The sequence below is a fragment of the Helianthus annuus genome, chromosome 13 (genome assembly GCF_002127325.2).
Source record: "Helianthus annuus cultivar XRQ/B chromosome 13, HanXRQr2.0-SUNRISE, whole genome shotgun sequence".
Lineage (NCBI taxonomy): Eukaryota > Viridiplantae > Streptophyta > Magnoliopsida > Asterales > Asteraceae > Helianthus > Helianthus annuus.
In genome coordinates this window covers 19632534-19656223 of record NC_035445.2, presented here as the reverse complement: position 1 = coordinate 19656223, position 23690 = coordinate 19632534, and the positions used below count along the sequence as shown (strand labels likewise).

General features: G+C 39.7%; 1 protein-coding gene across 1 annotated transcript; it reads left to right on the top strand.

The window, feature by feature from the left end:
• The first annotated feature begins 2031 nt into the window (after nucleotides 1–2031).
• On the top strand, nucleotides 2032–3147 carry LOC110900468 (ATP-dependent DNA helicase PIF1-like). Its single transcript, XM_022147356.1, has one exon. The coding sequence runs from the start codon at nucleotides 2032–2034 to the stop codon at nucleotides 3145–3147; it is 1116 nt and encodes a 371-aa protein (XP_022003048.1).
• The last annotated feature ends 20543 nt before the right edge of the window (nucleotides 3148–23690 follow it).

The following is a 23690-nucleotide window of genomic DNA, read 5'->3' as shown; positions in this document are numbered from 1 at the left end:
AAAACCCAATTTATGAAAAGTTACTAGGGGTAGAATGATCAAGTATTGATATTTGTGTAATTTGTTGATGAATGACCTTGTCTATAATGTATAAACACTAGATAAACTGATATAGAATAAAGCTTGATTGATTATTGTAGAATGATTAAAGGAACTAGCTTAAAAACATGTTTTAACAAGATGAGTAAATGTCTCGAAAATGCGAAACCCGCCATGTGTTTGATGAAATGCTTGAAAGAACAATTATGTGTAACTTGGAAAATAATGGAACGAAATTGGGGTACTAAATGAACGAATGGTTGTGTTGATATAGGCGTGAAGGAAGAAGGTTCAAGCACTAAGAAATCGGAAGGCTCACAGGATCGAGGTTTGTTTAGTAGCATACAAAACTTTTCTTACATTTTGTTAGTAATTATATCGAACAACCCTTGTTATAATGATTATTTCTTGTTATAATGATTACGGCGTTAGTAAATAAATAGCAAATCCCTTGCGGATTTGGTTATGCTAACGAAGAATTATGTTAAACTATGCAAGTCTACCGGTTTGTGTAAACTAGGTTAATCCGTTATACGAATAGAACGGGTGGCCGTGAAAGCAAAAACGTATGCATCGAGTTCAATCCGTTATACAAATAGAACGAAAGGTTTATGTTGAAAGCAATCAACCCGATGTTACCGGGTCGTAAACGGTATGCTTGAATCTCTTTATGAGAATATATGCTCTACCCATTTAAATGGGTAAATCGAATGCATAAGGATGATGAATGATTTTAAACGAATGCGGCTATAAGTGGTATCGTAAGCAAAATAAGTAATAAGACTAACTTTTTAAAACTTGTTGTTAAATGTAGGTAAATCCTTGACTTAGGCGATTGGACGGCTTGGAATGTGCACACTTGATCTACGCCCGCCTCACGCTTCCGTCACAAATTATGTTGATATGGGTTAAGTTTTTGGTCATATGTATTTAAGTTTATGTAGTATGTTGATGTCCTTGTTGTTAGGTAAAAACTTAGTAGTTGTAGTCATGTCGTGTTCAATGTAAACTTTGTCCGTTTCGGGTTTTGTCAAAAATGTTAAATGTTGAAGATTGTTTGTGAAAAACAGGTTATTAGTAGTTTTAAACGAATAGGTCATGCCGAAATTTTCAAAATTCTCCCTACATATTATACACATTGAATTAAGTAAGGTATGGGGTGTATCAAATTTACAATTCAAATATCAGCTATATTCATCAAATACTAAATACATTATTCAGACTATTTTTTTCATGTAACATAATTCTTCAACTATTTATACGATTAGGTTAACATTATATTAAAAAAACACGTATTAGTGTACATATGGTAATAATAAAATAAAATGGATTATTTGCATAAGGTATGACGGGGCGGTCCCGTTATTTCATCACGGGAATTGCTATAACGCGTGGAACTCTCATCTCCCCCACCCCGTGGACTTGCTATAACGCGTTATTCTATAACGCAATTCCATTTTCGTGATATTTTTAACGCGTTATTGTTTTTGTTTTGTGAGTGTAATTGTTGGTTGGGGGGAAATTGTTGGGTGTGGTGGTGAGTGATGACCACCCCGACTAAAATAGGTTGTGAGTGATGGAAAAATGGTCGATGACATGGCGGAACTTGATTGGTGCTTGTGAGTGATAGAATTCTATCACTAGTGAACCACCCCCCTCCCCTAAGGATCAAATAGTAGTATATACGATTAAATATATAAAAATAACTCGTAGAAAAAAAAAACAAATACTTAAACATTTGAATAAATTAAACTATTATTATAATTTCTGGATATTACATTCTCAGCTGCATTACGATCAAATAGTGAAGTTGTATTGAATGTTGCATCCAGTGGAATTGCTTTACTTTTGCTGGATGGTGGTAGAACTGCTCATTCAAGGTTTGTAATTCCAATCAACATTAATGAGAATTCAATATGTTCGATAGAGCCTAATACTGAGTTAGGTGATTTAATTAAAAGAGCAACATTGATTATTTGGGTTGAAGCACCTATGACTCACAAGCATTGTTTCGAGGCTCTTGATAGAACAATGAGAGACATATCACGTTCCAGTCAACCGAACATGCAATCCAAGCCGTTTGGGGGAAAGGTAATTCTATTTGCTGGTGATTTTAGACAAATTCTTCCGGTCATCCCTAATGGTAAAAGAACAATGACAGTCAATGCTTCTTTGAATTCTTCTTATATATGGCGCCACTGTCAAGTACCAAAGCTAACTGAGAATATGAGATTAAGAGTTGGTTGTCAGGAAGCAGATTTGAAAGAAATAAAGGAATTTGGAGAATGGATTTTAAAGCTTGGTGATGGTCTGCTTGGTGAAGAAAATGATGGTGAGATAGATATTGTAATACCAGATGATTTACTTATTCATGACCAAGTCAATCCTATTTCTTCTCTTATTTCATTTACATATCCGGACATGAATAAGTTTTTGTGGGATTTAACGTATTTCCAACAAAGAGCGATTCTTACTCCAACTAATGAAGTAGTGGATTCAATAAATAAAGGGTTGTTAGAGAGTCTGCCTGGTGAAGAAAAGGTTTATTTTAGTTCAGATAGTTTATGCCAATCGGAGGAAGAATCAGAGCTTAATATGGCATTGTTTCCTCCTGATGTGTTAAATAATCTTCGTTTATCTGGTTTACCTAACCATAAATTAGTACTAAAACTTGGTGCTCCAATTATGTTACTCAGAAACATTGATCAGGCAAATGGATTGTGTAATGGTACACGTTTACAAGTCACGAAGCTCGGAAAAGTTGTGATTGAAGCAAAAATTATCACAGGGACTAATATAGGTCATCATACTTTGATTTCAAGACTGAAGATGACACCTTCTGATAAAAGAATACCAGTGAAGATTTCTCGAAGACAATTCCCACTTTCACTGTGTTTTGCTATGACAATAAATAAAAGTCAAGGACAATCATTGGAGCGTGTTGGTTTATATCTTCCACGTCCAGTGTTTAGTCATTGCCAGCTCTATGTTGCTGTATCTAGTGTAAAAAGTAGGAAGGGGTTGAAAATTTTGATTTGTGATAAACAGAAACGAGTCTGTACAACCACTACTAATGTGGTTTACAAAGAAGTTTTACAAAATCTGTGATGATACTAAACATCTGTCAACCTGGCAATGTCTGTTGGGTATAATGGAGGAACTGTTGTTAGGAAATGTTTGATGGAAAACAATACATCTTTTTGAAAGCATCTGATACTTGCTCTGCATTAAGCCTATCCTGAGAACACATGTTGTTAATAACATTATTCTATTAACATCTGTTTACTAACCTTTGTAATTTCTGTTGACTGACCTTTTTAACATGGGTTGACTAACATCTGATAGTTACTATCTATCATGTGGCAAGCTCTGTTGGAGATAATGGATGACAGTTCTTAGTAAAGTCTGTTGGAAAGCAACATAAGTTTTTAACAGTTAATGGACAACAGTGGTTTGCTATCAACATAATGGAATTGCTGTTGAATAAACCTATTGATTATTAATTTATATCAATTTTGTAACACTGCAGTAATTATTTTTTTTACTCTCTGTCAATATACGTTATGCATGGTTTTCTAAGAAACGAAACACGGGTCTTATCTCTAGTAGCAGCAGCAACAGCAACAGCAGCAGCAGCAACAGCAACAGCAACAACAACAGCAACGGCAACGGCAACGGCAACGGCAACGGCAACGACAACGACAACGACAACGACGACGACAACAACGACGACGACAACGACAACGACCACGACAACGACCACGACCACGACCACGACAACGACCACGACCACGACCACGACCACGACAACGACAACGACAACGACAACGACAACGACAATGACAACGACAACGACAACGACAACGATAACCACAACAACAACAATAATAATAATAATAATAATTTTAACAATAATAATTACCTATATATTAAAAATACATTACCTATATATTAAAAATACAATTGAATGAATAGTAACAACACTAAGGTGGAATGATGACAAAGTGGATCTTATGGTTTTAGCTCAGACCGACCAGGTGATGCATGTCAAACTTGTCTTCAAAACCGATCCGAAAGTTCTGTTTTGTTCGTTTGTCTATGCTAAGAATTTGTATCAGGAAAGAAGAATTTCATGGCAGGACATATGTATGCACAAGATTATTGCTCATGATCAGCCGTGGATTGTAATGGGCGATTTTAATTCTGCTTTATACGCTGATGACTGTCTGTATGGTCCTTCTTGTAGATCCCAAAACGTATCCGGATCACAGTGGTTGGTTGTTTTAACCCACAACACCTATTGATTAGGTGTTTGAGTTATGTAAAGTCAAGAAGAAACAAAGATGAAGGTGAAGCTAATGGATTAATGAATACAACAAGTGTTGTATTGAATCCAAACAATAAGATATAACAATAAACAACCTTGGATATCAGATTTGAGCACTAGATCAACAAGAGAAGGTAACAACACTAATATTCATCAAAGAGCCAAAAGCTTGGCTAGGTTAAAATGCTTGGGGTATTTATAGTGAACTCCTGACTTGCCATCAAATTTATAAATTTGCTGGAATCTTAACTACACCAAGTCAGGATTCCTATTTCTAGAGAATTACAAAATAAGCCCCTATACATTTCAAAATAGCTACAAACTACTATTAAACTAATCCAGCACAAGTATCAACGATCTCATAAGCTCTAACAATATCCCCCCTAGATCGTTGCATACTTGTCTTTTCATTCTTCGGTAGTTGCCGCTGGATTCTCAGTAGCTTGCTTCTCGGGCTCTGTTGGATTTTCTTCAATAGCTACTGTTTCTGGTGGTGCCACGGTCTCGCTCGGTGCTTCCGGAGTTTCTTGAGAAACATTAGCTTCACACGTTGGTTGGTCCTCCTTAGCGACCTCATATGTGGATGAGGCCGGAAGGGTTGGTGTTGTTTGTGAGATTTTGGTAGGTTCAGTTGCTGAAGCGGAACTTCCTTCCTTCGTTCGCTCGTGCTTCTTTTTCTTCCTCGCTTCTTTCTTCTTTTGATCCTTTTCCTTTCTCTTTTCCATTTTGTCAACCATATCCAGCATATCTCTTTTTAGCCTCCATGCACGCTCCACCGCTCTCGAAAATAACGCCGCCTCCTCCAAATTTGCATTTCCTGCGCCTACGTTTATGCGGCTGGCATTTAGTATTGTCAAATCAGAGAGCCCAAACATGAAGACATCCATTGGATCCAGAATACGGATATCTTCATTTTCATTTGATCTGATAACAGCTTCACTGGTTTGACTGTCATAGAACCATTTCTTGAAGTTTGTGAGAGCAACAAGGACTTCTTCTGGGAGTTTGATCCGAGTAACAACTTTAGCTGGGTTGATTACCCACGTCACCTTCCCTTTTCCAGTAACTGGATCGATTGTTGTTTTGGACACTCTGCGCCTTGGTCGCTGAGGAGTGTGATTCTGGAAACCTTTTTTACATTCTTTGGCGATTATTCGTTCAAAGTCTCTTCCTATACCTCTTTCTTCGTGATTCAGTAAGTCTAGACGCCCAAGTTCCCTGAGATCCCATCTCGGAAGTGTGAATAGATCAAATCCAGTTTCAAAGTACTGAATTACTCCACCGCGTCTTTTCACTACGAACATTTCTCTAAGATTATCATACTTCCAACTGACAATTTTATCAGTAGCCTCAGATTTTTCAACTTTGATAACTTGATGAAAATCAGGAAGTCGTTCTCTTTCCTTTTTGAACCATTCCGGGTGCTCGGGGGCGAATGTTTTTCCATTTTCTTGCTCGTATAGAACTTCATCCTCAAGCCCCCATTCAATGAACTTTGATGGCATATCTTCCCGATCAACCGCTTCTTCCTCACTTTCATCACCTTCCGATACTTTGTCAACTGACTCTAACCGCCTCTTCTTTGCTTCAGCTTCTTTTTCTTTTCGAGAAGTTTCTTCTTCAATAAAAGCATCGAAGTCAAAGATTTCGTCAAACGTGAACATTGGCTCGATTTTCATTTTCTCACACATCCCTCGCATCATCCTGTACATTTTCTCCAGCCCTGCTTGCTGGAATCTGATAAATTTGGACTGTTTAGCCATGTACGCAGTCATATCTTTGTTTTTCTTCCTCTGGTCTTTAAGCTTTTCCCTAAGGATGTTGGTATCATTCACTTGATTTTCAATAAGCAGATTTCTTTTGCCACTGAAGGCCCGGAGTCTTTGATTAACTTCTCGTACAGGTCTTGGAAGGGGCGAACCCTTTGCGGAGGAACCGGAGGCCTTGAAATCCTTGTAGGCTTTACTGGAGACACATTTGATGGGCCTTGACTTGCTTGGACTTCATCGGGATCAACAAGTATGGCGTCAACAAATTCGTTCATTGTTTGAATTTCTTCAGGTATCGTTTCGGGCCTTTCTGTTGGAGATATTTCTTTACGCTTTAAACTCTTCTCTCTTTTCTCCTTCTCTTGCAGAACGTGAATTGCTTTCAGATCTTTGATGTGTTGGCGGTGCTGCTCTTCAGATTCAGCTGCCCTTATGCTTGCACCCATGAAACGTTCAGAGCTTTCTGTTGTCTTTTGCTTCTTGGGCGGTTCCCCTTCAGCAGGTTGTTTTTCTTTTCTTTTCCCTTTACTGCGTTCTTCTCTTGCAGCTACTTCGGCTTGAGCCTGAGCAGCCTTCTGCTGTTTTTCTCTTACTCCCTCTTTGTACTTCTGATAAGCCGCCTTGACAATTGGTAATCTTTCTGCTCGATACATCCAATCATGCAGCAACACCCATTCATTGGTCTTTATTTCAGTATACTGTCGGCTGGTAGGGACATGAAACTTGTAAACATTTCCATCATTCGGGAGATCCTTGTGTTGATCGTTGATAAGCATTTGAATGAATCTAGGGTACATCGCCCACGTAGCTCCGTTTGCATTTTCACGCATGTAGTTGAATATTAAGCCCGAGAAGTTGAACTTCTGATTTAGGCATAAATTCAACATGGCCGCCGACCATTCCAGGTTCAATCCATCTTATCCACCTTTTCGATGAGCTAGACTCATAGAGATCACATGAACAATGAATCTCCAATCTCGGGTGAGTCCACCTCTCTTGATTACTGCGGAAGTCTTCAGCATACCCCATTCCTTTAAAACCATCGAGGATATCATCTTGACTTAGACTTAACGGATCCTGATCACTGTCTTGGAACTTTAAAACTCGGCGAATCCTGTTTTCAGTCACCTCCACTCTCTTGTTGCGAACGGTTGATACTATCCCTGGTTTGTTGTTGATGGATTCTAGCTTCACGTTTTGCCAGAAGTCTTGAATGTGTATGGGATAGACTGTAACGGATGTCTCCACAGCGTGTTCGATCCTGCTGGTACGCACCCATCTGGTTACATCTTCAAAATCAGTAGGCACTTCATCTAGATTTATGCTTTGATTGTGCTTAAGCATTTTATCCCATTCCAGATTCTTCACCATACTACACATTACACGAAAAACGAGGCAAGTTAGAGTGGATAATTACACGATGAACTATGTAGAGAGTGGAATTTACAAGAAATATACACAATTATATTAAATATTTAATTAAATCAAATGAATTAAAAGAAATCAAAAGATTGATATCTACGCTGCCAAATCAAGCTATGATCGCTGGTATCGGTTATCAAGCTTTGAAGATTAGATCAGTCAGCGAAGATGGTTCATCATCGCTGACTTCGCTATACGACTAGATATCGGAGTCGTCGCCAACATCGCTCGATTACCGAACCTGATCAGTGACTATATCTTCGCTGACTTCGCTAGACGATCAGACCATGAGATAAATTCGCTGGCGAAATTAACGAGGACATGGTTTCTTTTACCGGAAACGGTTTACCAGCGAAGACAACGATCTAAATCGCTACACGAGCAAAAATAGATCATTCGCTGGTTGCTCGAACTCGCGTTCGAGACTTTTGAGATTCCCACTTAAATCCGCTGTCTTTGCTGGCATCATGTTAACATCGCTGTATTCAAAAATTTCTTGAAAAACCCTTTTTCAAAACCCTCTTAACAGTTCATATCCGACTGATTCCTCGTGATTTTTGCTCAAATCTAAACTTTATGCAATCAATATATGTCGGATTTAACACAGATGTGAACACTAGCATTATCTAACCATCTTTATGAATTCCTTATAACCCAATGATCAACCTAAAACCCATTCAAGACCCACCCAATGGTTGAATCTTTAACTGATAATCAAACAATGAAGACATGAAAACAGAATGATCGATAAACTGTACAATAACACATACATGATGATCTTGATTGAAAGTGAATCTTGTGTTGATTTGAGATGAAGTTTGCAGAAAAACAGAGAAGAAGATAACCGTATGTACTTGGGGTGAAAGTTTTGAAAATTTACAAACGGTTAAAAAAATCTATATATATACAAATTCTAATGACCAGCGAAATTACAAATTCGCTGGCATCTTAATTTCGCCGCCCAAATCTATATTAAAAAAATTTTTAATTTCTCTTGTTGATTTCAAACTTTCTCGAAAAACGTACCCATTTTTGTTTAAAAAACTGTTTATTTCAAAATATTTACAATATTGCTAAAAATTAGGCCATTTTGACTCCGAACTTCAAAATTTCTTGCTTTGGGAGGATTCATTTAGCGCAGATTTTCTTGAAATATCTGACGCTTACTGAACTTACCTGCAGAGAATCATACTGCCAACACTTGCCAAATTCTTTATATATTATTATTATTATTATTATGTTACTAACCAGGGCACAAGAAAAACTGTCAGTATGTTTGTCCGCTTAAATCCATGCATCCTTCTTTCAACATACCTTCGGAGAGCTCTTTTTATCATGTTTTTGGTAATATTGACAAGTCTTCGATGGCCCCCACACAAGCTATTGAAAATAGAATCATTACGCCCTCGTGGGTCCCACATCAGGACATACCCCCGCGATCAAGGTATGCACAAAGATTCCTCATAACAGGTGAGTATATTGGCTTCATTCTCTTCAACGATAGAACGGAGATCAGGTCTGTACTTTCGTACAACAGAGATTCCAAGAGCTATCGAGGGCCGAGACAGACAGTTCGGCTAACAGGTCAGTACCATCGTATAGCAGAGTTGCCAAACTAATCTATCAAAGGATTCTGGCCAAAAATGGCGCTTATTATGGATTTTGGCCAAAAATGGCGCTTATTAGAAAGGGTTTGCCCTTTTTTTTTTTTAGAAGGCACTTATTATTAAAAGAATATCATAGCGTCTAGGTCAGCATGTATCTGGATGCAGCAGAAGAACGACTATGATATCCCCCGAATGAAATACCAATATAAAGACCCGAAATCTCAGATTTTGGCAATCTATCAACGCAAGATTCAAGACCGTTAAGCCATATGCCGCAACGTGTTACCCACTGAGATGCGTAATGTCTGAGAAAAGCCAGAATTCTTGTGTAGACATTATGTTTTGCTCCCTAACAGCAGTTTACTCGTTGGTGTTTCTATCACTTCCTCTCGCAGGAGTCAGATATAAGCAAGCGTTTGGATTTTCTGAATATATCCCCCCTAAAATCTTTATTTTTGTGAGTCCATTTTCCCAAAAAAAAATTTTAATAAGAAAATCTTTTTGGTGAGCAACGCTTTCCGATACTTGTTTTACTTTCAACAAACGTTTTTTTTTATATCAACACAAGATTCATTTCCAGTCAAGGAAATTGACCATTTCCAACCAGGTTACCAACTGGTTGAAACGAGTTTTGTCGAAAGCTTTCGTGAAGATGTCGGCCCGTTGCTGCGTTGTATCCACTGGCACCACTTGAATATATCCCTTTTCATAAGCATCTCGAATTGCGTGAATATGAATTTCGATGTGCTTTGTTCTTGAGTGGTGTATGGGGTTCTTCACAATTCCTAGACACGCTTCATTGTCGATGAATATAGGAGTCTTCATGATGTTGATTCCGTAATCCAAGAACTGATTTTGTATCCAAAGAACTTGTGAACAGCAACTGTAAGCCGCGGTGTATTCTTCTTGAGCGGTTGATGTGGAGACTGTTGTTTGCTTCTTGCTCTGCCATGAAATCAAGCGGTTTCCCAAGAATTGACATCCTCCTGATACAGACCTGCGATCTACTTTGCAACCTGCATGATCACTGTCAGAATATGCAATTAAATCAAAATTACTATCTTTAGGATACCAGAGCCCTAGTTTCGGAGTTCCTTTGAGATAGCGGAAGATGCGCTTTACAGCAATTTCATGAGATTCCTTGGGATTTGTTTGGAAACGAGCACAAAGACAAACTGCCCAAATGATGTCTGGTCTACTGGCCGTCAAGTACATCAGGGAACCGATCACTGAGCGATAAAAGGATTTGTTTACTGGTTTTCCCTGAGGATCTAGAGTGAGTTCTGTTTGAGAGGCGAATGGCGTGCTTGCAACTTTACAGTCGTTCATGTTGTACTTCATGAGAATGTCTCGAATGTACTTTGCTTGATGAATAAGAATCCCATCCTCCTTTTGCTTCACTTCTAGCCCCAAGAAGAAATTCAGCTCTCCCATCATGCTCATTTCGAATTTCGCCTTCATGACTGTTTCGAATTCTCTGCACAGAGCTTCGTTGGTTGACCCAAAGATGATATCGTCGACGTAGATTTGCACGAGCATTACATCCTCTCCAATCTTTTTGGTAAATAAAGCCATGTCGATCTTCCCTCTGGTATATCCACATTCCAACAAATAAGTGGACAAGGTCTCGTACCAAGCGCGTGGAGCTTGATGAAGACCATACAGTGCTTTATCTAGCTTGAAGTAACGACCTGGAAAGTGTGGATCTTCGAACCCTGGAGGCTGTCATACGTAAACTTCTTCCTTTACTTTCCCGTACAGAAACGCACTTTTAACATCCATTTGAAAGACTTTGAAGTTTCTATATGAGGCGTATGCCAGGAATATTCTGATTGCCTCCAATCGTGCGACTGGAGCAAAGACTTCTTCGTAGTCAATCCCTTCTTCTTGACGAAAACCCTGTACGACCAATCTGGCCTTGTTCTTGATCACCACTCCACGATCATCCATCTTGTTTCGAAAGACCCATTTAGTGCCAATTGGAAACTTTCGTTCAGGTAAATCTACTAGTTCCCAAACTTTAAGTTTGCTGAACTGAGACAGCTCTTCTTGCATTGCCTGAACCCAACTGGAGTCTTGAATAGCGTCTTCGATGTCAGGTGGAACTGATTGCGATAGAAAAGCTGCGAAGAGACCTTTGTTGATGTTAGACGACTGCCCGCGTGTACGTACTCCTTCTTCTACAGCGCCGATGACGTTTTCAAGAGGATGATTTCTATTTGTCTTGTATCCGGCATTTGTCAGAGATTCAATCTGCTGCGGAAGGTTGGTGAAGTGTTCATCTACGTAAATCACTGGTGGATCATCTTCTTGAGTTGGCTCATTCACATTCGCCTGTGAAGAAGAAGCACCATTGTCTTGGGTGTTCTCAGGCGAAGTGTCACCAGTTGTTTCATTTACATCCAGAATAGGATCAGCGGATGATGGGGATAAGCGGGTTCATGGTCTGGTACAATCTCCGGAATTTCAAAGTTGTTGAAGATCACTCCCACATCATAGAACCAATCAGGAGTACTTCCGGTGTTGGTGTAATTTCCTTCTTGAAAGTCAAAGTAGTAAGATTCAATTACCATCTTCGTTCGTTTGTTGTAAACACGGTAAGCCTTCTGTGTGGATGAATACCCCATAAAGTAGCAGATATCGCCCACTGCTTCAAACTTGACGAGATTTTCTTGAGTGTTTAAAAGAGTGCACGAACATCCGAATGGTCTGAAGAAATCTATAAGTGGCTTTCTTTTGAAGAGAAGCTCATATGCTGTCTTTCCATGAGGTTTCACGATGAGCACCCTGTTTAGAACGTAGCATGCCGTATTAACTGCTTCTGCCCAGAAGATAATTGGAAGCTTGGAGTCCACCAGCATGGTTCTTGCAGCTTCGATCAGCGTTCTATTCTTGCGTTCAGCAACTCCATTTTGTTGGGGAGTTCTGGCTGCACTATATTGAAGATGAATTCCTTTTTCTGCACAGAATGATATGAAGGTCTGATTTTTGAACTCGGACCCATTGTCGCTTCTGATAGACTTCACTTTCAGCTTGGTCACGTTCTCAATCAGGGGAATGAATGATTTTAACACTTCAGCTGTCTCGCTTTTTGCTTCAAGAAAATATACCCACGAAAACCGAGAGTAATCATCTGTTACAACCAAACAATAAGAGCTTTTAGCAAGACTTTTAACACTGATAGGACCGAAAAGATCCATGTGCAACAATTGAAGTGGTGCAGAAATCGTGTTCACTGCTTTGGACTTGTGTGGTTTCTTATGCTGCTTTCCCTGGGCGCAAGCAATACATTTTTCAGAAAATGGAAATTCTTTTATTGGAAGACCTCTAACTAAGTTGAACTTAGAGAGTTTGTTCATATTTTTGAAATTAACATGGCCCAGTCGTCTATGCCAAAGCAGTGACTCCGATTCTGAAGCTTTGGAGATTAAGCATGTCAAGTTGTCATTTGTCTTGGCATTTTTCATGTTGAGCACGTATGTTTTGTTCTGTCTTGGAGCAGTGAGCATGATCATTTCTGCAGGAACAACATAACCAGGCTTCAGGAACAAGCATTCCATATCATTGAAGAGCACAGAGATTCCTTTATCGCAGACTTGAGAGACACTCATGAGATTATAGCACAGCTCAGGAACATAGTTGACATTCTCTAACGTGAGGGCTTCGGACACCACATCTCCTACTCCAACAATCTTTCCTCCCTTTTCGTCGCCAGCAAAAGACACGAAATCACCATCAATAAAGCGGAAGTTTTTCAGCAGTTCCTTCAATCCAGTCATGTGTCTTGAACATCCGCTGTCGACGTGCCAGATGTATTCGATGAGCATTCGAAGCCATTTCTGGAGTTTATTATGATATTCACAAATATACAAATATACAAATTAGTTTGATTTGGGAACCCAGATCTGCTTCATTTCAAATCTATCGTGGTTTTGACCAACTTTGACCTCTTTTTGTTTCCAAAGATACGCAGTTGACTCAACCAGATTTTTAACAGATTTCTTAAGATAATTTAGTTGATGTGTGACGTTTATAATAAAATCATGCTCTGGTTTAGGAAACTTTTGGGTTTTACAATGTTTCGCTGTATGTCCTAAATGACCACAGCGAAAGCATCTTTTATGTCTGGGTCTTTTGGTGTGAGAAGATGATGTATGTGATGAGAGTCTTAAGCTTTCTGCTTTCTTCATTTTCTTGTCCACTCTGCTTTCATCTTCTTGATGTTCTTCATCACTGTCTGAATCGAGTGAGCTTTCAGACGTGTTGTCCTCGCTCGAACTTTGTTCTTCACTTGCTTCATAACTTGAACACTCGAAGCTTTCATCACCAGTTGTTTGATCTTCAGTTGAACTTTCTGATGTTTGTTCGTCTTCTGTGGTAGTGACGCTTGAATCTTCATTATCTTGGTTTTCAGTGACGCTCCTTTCTGATTCTGTCATACCTGTTCTAGAAGGAATAAATTCGAGAATTTCCTTTGTAAGGAATTTTCCAAAGCTATTCCTTTTTAATTCTGGCACAAATACAGGAGATTCACAAGCAACTTTATCATCACAACACGCATAATTCAAATCATGACAATCAGACACATAAGGTTCACGATCACAGGTCTCAAATGTAGGCACATGGCCCTTACAGTCATCCAAGGATTTAAATTTAGGCACTTGGCCATTACAGTCATCCATCCTACTTAAATTATTACATTCATCCTTAACATTGTTTTTCTTAGAACAATTCCAGACGAACCAGTTAACGGTGGAATAACTGTCGCCTGAATATCCAATTCCTATTTTTGACCCGCCGCAGTCTCCATCCTCATCGCACACATCTTCTTTACACTCAATGGGATCTGCATTGCTTTTAGAACAGTTAGCGGTTGTCTCATTTTCATAAAATTCATTTTGTTTAACTAAGGCCTTTTCATTTATGAGATCATTTTCGGGATGAGGAGTCGGCATAGGCACGTAGTTTTTATTGTGAGGTGGAAAGAAGAGTTTTCTTTCATTTCCGTGCCTATCCTTATATCCAATCCCGTCTTTCACAAACGTTGGTCATTGGCAATTTTTAATGTCAGTAAAGGCCTTTTGACTGACATTCCATTTATCTATTATAATTTGATGTTTGTTCTTTTCGTTCAAAGTTTTTTCTAATCTTTCTGTAAGATCATTAATGATAAAATCTTTTCTAAACACAAATTCTTTAAGGGTTTGCATTTCAGCCAAAGTTGAGTTCAACTTTCTCTGATATGCAGCCTCGTTCTGTTTAAGCTCGTTGTTAAATTTTAAAGCTTTGTCTTTTTGCCTTTCAAATTCCAGGTTTAAGAATTTGTAATGTGCCACGACATCAACGCATGCTGGTGAGCATAATTTTTCTTTAAAACTAAGTGGAATACTATTTACCAAGTCCTTGTCAGCCTTTTCTTTTGATGAGTCTGCTTTCATGGCTGCTGCTTGGACCTTATCCTTGCCTTTCTCAGATGTTTCTTTAACAGCATGCTTTTCTGCTTGATCACAAGTCTCCACAAAAGTAAGAATGCTTTTCAATCCCTTGTCAGCAGCATTGTCTCCAGTCGGAATTCCAGCTGTCTGCTTCTCAAACTGCCTGGCAGATGATCCACCTGAGATCTTGGCCATCAGGGCTTTGTTAACTTGCTCCTTTGCTTCAGTGATTTCTTCACTCCAATCATAGTCTTCAACGACTAAAGCTTTTGGCGTGCTGGGAGACGCATTGTTTTTGTTCTCTTCAACTGTGATTTGCTTAACAGCAGGAGTAGTTTCACTGTTTCCTTCTTTCAACAGAGGACAATCGCGCTTGAAGTGTCCTAGATTCTTGCAGTTGTAGCACCTCAGCTTAGATTTGTCAAAGCCAGCTTTTCCAAGACCCAAACGCTTGCCTGTCTTGTCTTGAAATTTCTTTAACCTCAAAGTGATCATGGCCATTCGCCATTTCAGATCCATTTCTTCCATATCATCTGGATCAACCTGGTACATGTCTTCAGCAGTGAACATCTCCTTTTTCAGTTCCCCAGACATTAGGGCTTCGTAGCTGCTTAGAAATGTGTTGAAGAGTGCCACATTTTCAGTGGATACTTTCAACGCTTGAGTGTCAACAGTGATGGTCTTCTCAACAAGTTGTGGGGCTTTTGATGCGCTTGCGGAAGCGTTCGTGTAAATTAAGTCAGAAGCTTGTGGAGTGATGCCCCCTGAAGCGAGAAATGCCACATTCTTCAATCCAGCTGAAGGTTGAGTTGACTTAGGTTGATATCCAGCAGTGTTCATTTCTCTTTTGTTAACATCCATTTCAAAGGCTCTTAGGGTGTTGATCAGATCTGACAGAGTGACAGGATTAGGATTGTTGAGGAAATCCTTATTGATCATCATGCACTGTAGACTCCATTCCTTGGGGAGTGAATCAAGCAGCTTCTTTATTGCAGCACGATTTGTAACAGGATTTCCTGCCTTCTTCATTTTGGTCATCATGTTCAAGAAGCGACTAATGTGATCAGAAAGACTTTCTCCATGAACTCCGCAAAACATGTCGTATTGTTTCTGCACCATATCTCTCTTGCTTTCGATCAGTTCTTCATTTCCTTCATAGTACTCGATTAATGCATTCCAGAGTGCATTTGCAGTTCGGTGTTCTTCAAACATGTTGCAATCGTTGGTTGATAGAGCCATGGTTAGAGCAGCGTGTGCGCGACGATCACGTTGAATGAGAGCCTTGTCTTCATCAGTGAAGGTAGTAGCATCATTGTTAGCAACTACTGCATCTCCTCGAACTACTGTTGGAATGTGAGGTCCAGCGGTAACAGAGAGCCACAGATTGTAGTCCGTGTACTCGAAGAACGATTGAATGCGAGTTTTCCAAGTGCTAAAGTCTTCCGCCCCTTTCAACTTTGGTGGGCGAGTGGTAGTTCCAGTTTCAAGTTCCGCTTGAGCAATTGGACTTAGTTGATTTAGCGACATCTTTGCTTGTTTTAGACAAATGTGAGCTGATCAGATCTTAAATTCGCTGACAGGAGACTTAATTCCGCCGATGATTGATGATGATTGAAGACCTTCGCTAGCTAATCCGCTACCTTCGCTGGAGAGTTATGTAATCCTGCACGAGCGATCACGTAACTTCGCTGACAAATCAAAACACAGACAGATGTTAGGTTAATTTCACCGATAACCGTGATAAGAACGCTGTGGTTCGCTATCACGGTTCTCGAAGTCGCCTTCGATAATATCGCTCAAGGGACGATTGACACTATTTCGCTAATGATCAACAATTTCGCTCGAACAATGGTCGGCAAAATTAATGATTATGCGATAAGATCCTTAACGATTTGATTTATTTCGCTATATTCAACGCTGAGTTCGCTGTCTTCAAAAAATAATTTCGCTGTATTCAAATATTCTTCGCTGTCTTCAAGTTATGTTCGCTGGACAGAGGGTTTAACACGAACAAAAACCCTCTAATCACTCGAAAACAGCTCAAAAACCATGTTTTGATGCAACAAAATGTCCAAAATGACTCCCTAATCAAGTATTAACAACAACCTATCGATTAAACACACCAAATCAATCCATTTTAAGCTCAAAAATTTGAAAAACCTTGAAACTTTGAAAAACCTTCAAAACAATGAAAAATCTCAACAAGAACACAACAACCAAGAGCACAAAGGCTCTGATACCAAATTGTAGATCCCAAAACGTATCCGGATCACAGTGGTTGGTTGTTTTAACCCACAACACCTATTGATTAGGTGTTTGAGTTATGTAAAGTCAAGAAGAAACAAAGATGAAGGTGAAGCTAATGGATTAATGAATACAACAAGTGTTGTGTTGAATCCAAACAATAAGACATAACAATAAACAACCTTGGATATCAGAGTTGAGCACTAGATCAACTAGAGAAGGTAACAAAACTAATATTCATCAAAGAGCCAAAAGCTTGGCTAGGTTACAATACTTGGGGTATTTATAGTGAACTCCTGACTTGCCAGCAAATTTATAAATTTGCTGGAATCTTAACTACACCAAGTCAGGATTCCTATTTCTAGAGAATTACAAAATAAGCCCCTATACATTTCAAAATAGCTACAAACTACTATTAAACTAATCCAGCACAAGTATCAACGATCTCATAAGCTCTAACACTTCTATTTCATCTATAGGTATGCGTGAGTTTTTTGAATGTGTTCAGTACAATGAGTTGTTAGACATAAAAGGTCATGGCCTTCATTTGACTTGGAATCAAAAGCCTAAGAAGGGGGTGGGGATCCTAAAGAAAATTGATCGGGTTTTGGGAAATGTGAAATTCATTGACACGTTTCCGAATGCTCATGCTATATTTCATCCCTTTCGGGTGTCGAATCATACTCCTTGCATCCTCAAAATGACGGGTTCGATGATATTGAAGCCGAAGCCTTTTAAATTTGCTAACTTCATTACTGGTAAGGATGGTTTCAAGGCTGCTATTGAGAATGAATGGAAGAAAAAGGTAGAGGGTATCCCAATGTTTTCTGTAGTTAAGAAACTCAGAAACTTGAAGACTCCGTTGCGGAAACTTCTTCACCAACAAGGGAACCTTCATAACAAGGGGAAAGACTTGAGGCAAAAACTTGATGATATTCACAAACAGATTGATTCAAACCCTCTAGATGCTGATCTAAGGGAGTTGGAGGCTGAAACTATTAAAGAATTCCATAGTGCTGCTTATGATGAGGAGTTATTTTTGAAACAAAAGGCAAAGGTCGAATGGTTATGTGCAGGTGATGGAAATACTACTTATTTTCATAACTATGTTAAAAGCAGGAATGCTAGGAATAAAATCCATAGTATCAAAGATGCTAGAGGCAATCAGTTTGAGGGTAAGGATGTTGAAGCTGTTTTGGTTAACCATTACCAAGTTTTTTTGGGGACTGAAGACAAGGTGGATGACTTGGTACTGGATAATCTTTTCGATAATGTTGTTAGCCCTGTTGTGGCCGCTCATATGGTTCGTCAGGTTACGAGACAAGAGGTAAAAAATGCTATGTTTAGCATTGGAGAAAATAAGGCCCCTGGACCTGATGGTTACACGTCGGCTTTTTTCAAGAAATCTTGGGATATTGTTGGAGAGGAGGTCACATCTGCCATTCTTCAGTTTTTTGATAATGGTAAACTCCTTCAACAAGTGAATCATACTATAATTGCTCTTGTTCCAAAGGTCCCAACGCCTAGTTCGGTTCTGGAGTACAGGCCAATTTCTTGTTGTAATGTTATTCTCAAGTGTATAAGCAAAATTCTGACTGATAGAATAAAAGGTAGCTTGGGAGCATTGGTTGGTATAAGTCAGTCTGCTTTAGTTCCTTGAATAAAGATATCTGATAATGTGACAACCCTCACAAAACCAGGTATCCGTACGACCTAATTAACTATTAATTGTTGCCTAATTACTGTGCTTAACCGAGATTTCTGATAAACTGCTACTTGATTGTTGATACTTGTACATATCTGCATCATACTTTGATTTTCCGTCACTACATTATTTACTTACTGAACTCTAGTGACAAACATGATGCACAAAAGCACAGTAGCATTTGAACGGATAACCTATTTAACATGCTGATATAGCCAGCATCAGGCAAACACTGCCTCTAAAGGCCTGAATGAGCCAGAAATATTCTACTACACCCGTAGTGTGTGTAGGAATACAAGGGTTGTATAATTGCGTCTCTAGGAATAAGATACAGAGATTGGATGTGCCAAAAATATATTTTAAGCACAAAACACAGCACTTTTAGCAACACACTAGCTTCTAGCTAACCAACTGGGGTGTCCCAGTTGGCCAGTCCCACCTCTACTCTTCATAAAGACCCGGGTTCGAGTCCAGGCAGGGGGTATTCTGCCACCTTCTTCCCAGAGGGAAACGGACTCAGCTCGGGATGGGGTATTCACCGCCAGGCAGCATTGGGACGTTGCTAGCTTGTGGAGTGGGATCACTCCAGCGGCCGGGAGGTCCGTGCAATAACCCCCCCCCCCCCCCCCACACTAGCTTCTAGCTAACTAATAAAGTGCCAAAATATGAGGAATTATTCCTGACACTTTGCAGAATAAATTGTGTCGCTAAAAATATTAATTACGACGCTTAAAGGATTACTTAAGCACTTTAACGGATTACTATCCAACCGAACAACCGGACTATACCCGGAACATAAAAATATTACCAGAAATATTATTGGTATTTTTCTGAGCCAGTTAGGGTCCCTGATTACCCTAACACCCGCCTTATAACGCATTAAACAACTAACGGGGTTAATCCCTAAAAGTAACCGACTTAACCAAACTAAACTCTAGCTGAACGATCAAGACCCAACCGGATGCCCCACCCCCCTAATGGGATCGGCCCAACCAAGAGGACAAGACAAGTACAACTTTTTATTATTTTATTAGATGTTGTGGATATCTAGAGCATGAAACCGATGGACGAAAGAGCATAATTTCTCTATATAAACACACACACTCCACACAAGTTTACACACACACAAACACCAACATTTCACTCTCTCTCTTGCTCCCTCTCTTCTCGGCCGAGAGCATCCACATCCATCCATCATACTTTCGGTTCTTGTCTTGCCATTCCAAGTGCACACAAGTGTCGGGGATCACGTACGAGGAAGCTTGAAGCAAGCGGAAGCTAAAGGACCACGTTCATTTGCTTTTATCCACGCCTTTTCCGACTAGATTCTTCCCTAGCCCCGAGCTAGAGGTATAACACTTAAAACTTGTTCTTGATCGTATCTAAAGTGGTTAAAAGGATTTTTAACGGTTAAAAGTCGGTAACCCATCTTTTGAATCTAAAAAGTCTACTAAAACTCGAATATTGTTGGTTAAAAGCATATAACGCGTGTAAAAGTCGTAGTATTCGAATATGTTGGTTGTAGAGGCCCGATCTACGATGTGGTGGCTCTTATCATCGTTTAACCCGACTTTGTTAAGATCACGAATCTTGACATACGCTTGTTTCTATTGGTACAAGGGTTAAAAGGTGAAACTCCACCACACGAGAAACATAAACTTGTGTAAAAGTATTTTGACTTGTAAAATAGTATTTAAAACGAGCCGATCTACGTATGTACAAGTGGTATATTCGTAGAACCAAGTGTCGAGAAAATCATGTTTTATAAAAGTTGGATAACATGTTAACAAATATGATTTTTACAAACTACAAGTGTATAAACACTTGTGAAACGAAAGATCCGACAAAATAACAATTTTTACAAAAGTTGTCGGGAAGTTGTAAAGAATGATTTGTTCCAAAAACGGGGTTTTTGCAAGACTAAACTATTTTATACATAGATCCACTAAGTATAAGGTGATCTACACTATGATTTTCGGAAAAATTACAAGTTCATGTAATAATGCGATTTTACATACTAGTCTACAAGTTTAATGTATTGAAACTGGTCTGAAGTATCGGAAATTGATTGGTTGATTTAAAGAAGTATTGGAGTGATTTTGTAAAAGAAAATGATACGCTTGAAAGCGTGGCCACCTCCAGTTACAGGGGAAACTCTGGCGAAATTTTTCTAAAAATCTAACACTTAGAGTTATTTGCAAGTGTTAAACTATTTTGAAATGTTTTCAAATATATTTCGCCATGACTTTATTTATTAAATAATCGGAGGTGGGATTTTCATAAAAATAAACGTGATAAATATTTATTCGGTGAATATATTTTTCACAACACTGTTTATGATTATTTTGTGAAAATATATAAATATTATTTTTAGAGTAAAAATAATATTTACTAACTTTGTCGAACCCAAAATAATACAAACGCTTATACGACAAACATATAAGTTACAATGGTAATTACTATTACCACTTAATCGCCAAAACTTAACTTACGCTTTATACGGAAATATTCATAAACGCATATGTTGTCAACATATTATTTTGGAAAGTATTATGTAAAAAGAAAATATATTATTTTTGAGAAAAATAAATATATTTTGGAATGAGAAACAAAATATATTAAGTGAGACTTAATATTATAAACACGCACATGTATTAATTCCCCCATCCTTGGGAAGGACATTTTCTACCAAGTATATACACGGAACGGTTGTCTAACCGTTTCCCGAAAATGTAAACTATAAAGCTAAGGCACGGCCATCCGTCTAATAGAATTAGCACATGTAGGTCGTTGCGCAGCAGTTGGATATTTGGATTACTTGGTATTGTGACGCACTCACTGTGAGTTCATGTCCCCCTTTTCTCTTAACTGTTTTCAGTTTTCTAAACTGCGGGGGTGAAATACATGTTACTATGATTATGAATATATTTATACATGGTATGGTTAGCGTAAGGAGGTTTACTACTTAGATCATGTGAGTGGATAGGCACAACTTGAGGCCATTAATCCTCGTAGTAGGACCGAGGGACAGGAGCGGTAGATCTATCTGGGTGTAGCGAGCCCAGCCCCAGGTCCAGCATAACGGACCTCGGGGTGACTTAGTGCCCGACGCATAAATCCGCTAGGTTTGAGTCATCCCTACTTGCACTTCACACATATCAATGGCCTTGCAAACCATTGGTGATCTCTTTTTCCTTATTTGCTACATACCAGGTTTTTGATAAAGATAAAAGTTTATTTACTCACTTTCGCATGAACTCGCTCAACATTATTGTTGATTTTTCAACTTACATGTATTTCAGGGAATTAACGATCTGGCGCGGTATGGCTTGTTTTCCGCTGCATTAGGCCCGAGGTCATCCAGGGTTCGAGGCTTGTGACTCTTTCCTGGACAAGTCACAGTCCTTGAATCATGTTTATGTTAAGTTTGCATTTGTAATGTTTAGACAAGTTATGGTTGTTGGGTGTTAACCCGTTAAGACAATGTTTTACTATTTTATTTTAATGGATGATCTTGCATATTTTTAATTCATATAGCTTGTTATGATTAAGCTATGGTATTAAGAAGTCACACCAAATTAACCACGCTTCCGCAAAGCCAGGGTGTGACAGCTTGGTATCAGAGCTCTGATCATAGCGAACTAGGATTCCTTCTCGAGTCTAGACTATGATCACTAGGGCTCTCACGAAAACATTTTTACTGCATACCACTTAAGTCCAGATCCAAAACGTTTTTATAAACAAATGTTGAGCATATTTTATTTATTATTTTTACGCTCAGTCTGGGAGGCTGAGGCTCGGTCTGGGAGATTGAGGCTCGGTCTGGGAGGCCGAGGCTCGATCTAATGGATCGAGGTAGTTGTCTAGTGGGACTAGGGAGTCAGTCTGGGAGGCTTGGAGAATTTGCTAGTGGGACTAGGGAGTCAGTCTGGGAGGCTGGGAAAATTTGCTAGTGGGACTAGGGAGTCAGTCTGGGAGGCTGGGAAAGTTTGCTAGTGGGACTAGGGAGTATGTCTAGGAGGCTGGGAAAGTTGGCTAGTGGGACTAAGAAGGACAGTCTGGGAGGCTGGGAGGCTAGTGGGACTAGGAGGATTATGTGATTATTACTTGGTAACTTATGTGATTATCTAATTTGCTGATTATTTGTGCATACTTGTGATTGTGTTACAGACACATGGATACATCAGGCACCGGAGACTCAGATACCACTGGACCTCTACCCATAGTGTCGGATGACATTGTGTCATCGGAGCATGAGGTGCATACCTCAGACTACACGAGCACGGATGATGATGACTTCCAGCCGTTCGCTCTACCCGACGACGTTGATGAGCATACTGATGACTCCTTGCCCTTCGCTTTACCCGAGGGTGCCTATGAGCCTATTGATGGCGATCCTGCTGAGTATCTTCCCCTTGTTGTGATTCCAGCTCCGATTCCTCTTGCTTCTTACCCAGCACACGAGCTATTACTAGACGCCGAGGCTGACGGCGACATTGAACTCTACGAGGACGAGCCTTTTGAGGACGAGGTTCCTGATGCAGCCCCTTTACCCACTGGCGGTCTCTTGATGATTGCTGATGTCCCAGCTGGAGACTCGCCCGTCCACTCACCAGTCCCAGACTCTTTTGAGTCTGTGGCATCTGCTCCGTCTCACGAGGTGAGCACTCAGCATTTTGTTCATGACTCGGACCCCGATCAGGCGTCTTCTGCCGCCCCCATTCCAAGCCTTGTATTTGAGCACGACGATATTGAGGATTCCGATCCCGTTTTCCTCCAGGATTTGATCCTGACCGCGACATTGAGTATATTCCTATGGACCATCATATGGAGGACCCTGTTGATCCCGTCGATCCTATTGATCCCTTTGATCCAGAGTTTGATTTTGACATGGCTTTTGATGACCCAGAGCCTGCCTTGGCCCCAGAGCAGGCAGCTGCTCTCGATCCTGTGCATGAGCATGACTTGGTACATGCTGACGTTCCTATTGAGCCCGTTTTGGCTGACCCGCCTGTTGGCGATCTTCCTGTTGATGATGTCCCTTTGTTAGTTGCTGATCATGCTGTTGATCCACCTTTTGTTGTTCCCCCTTTGATTGCTGATATCCCTGTTGACCACCCAGTTGAGTATGTTGCACCCGTT

What these genes read in the sequence shown, in the direction of transcription:
- LOC110900468 (XM_022147356.1), top strand. Translation starts at nt 2,032, where the DNA reads ATGACTCACAAGCATTGTTTCGAGGCTCTTGATAGAACAATGAGAGAC.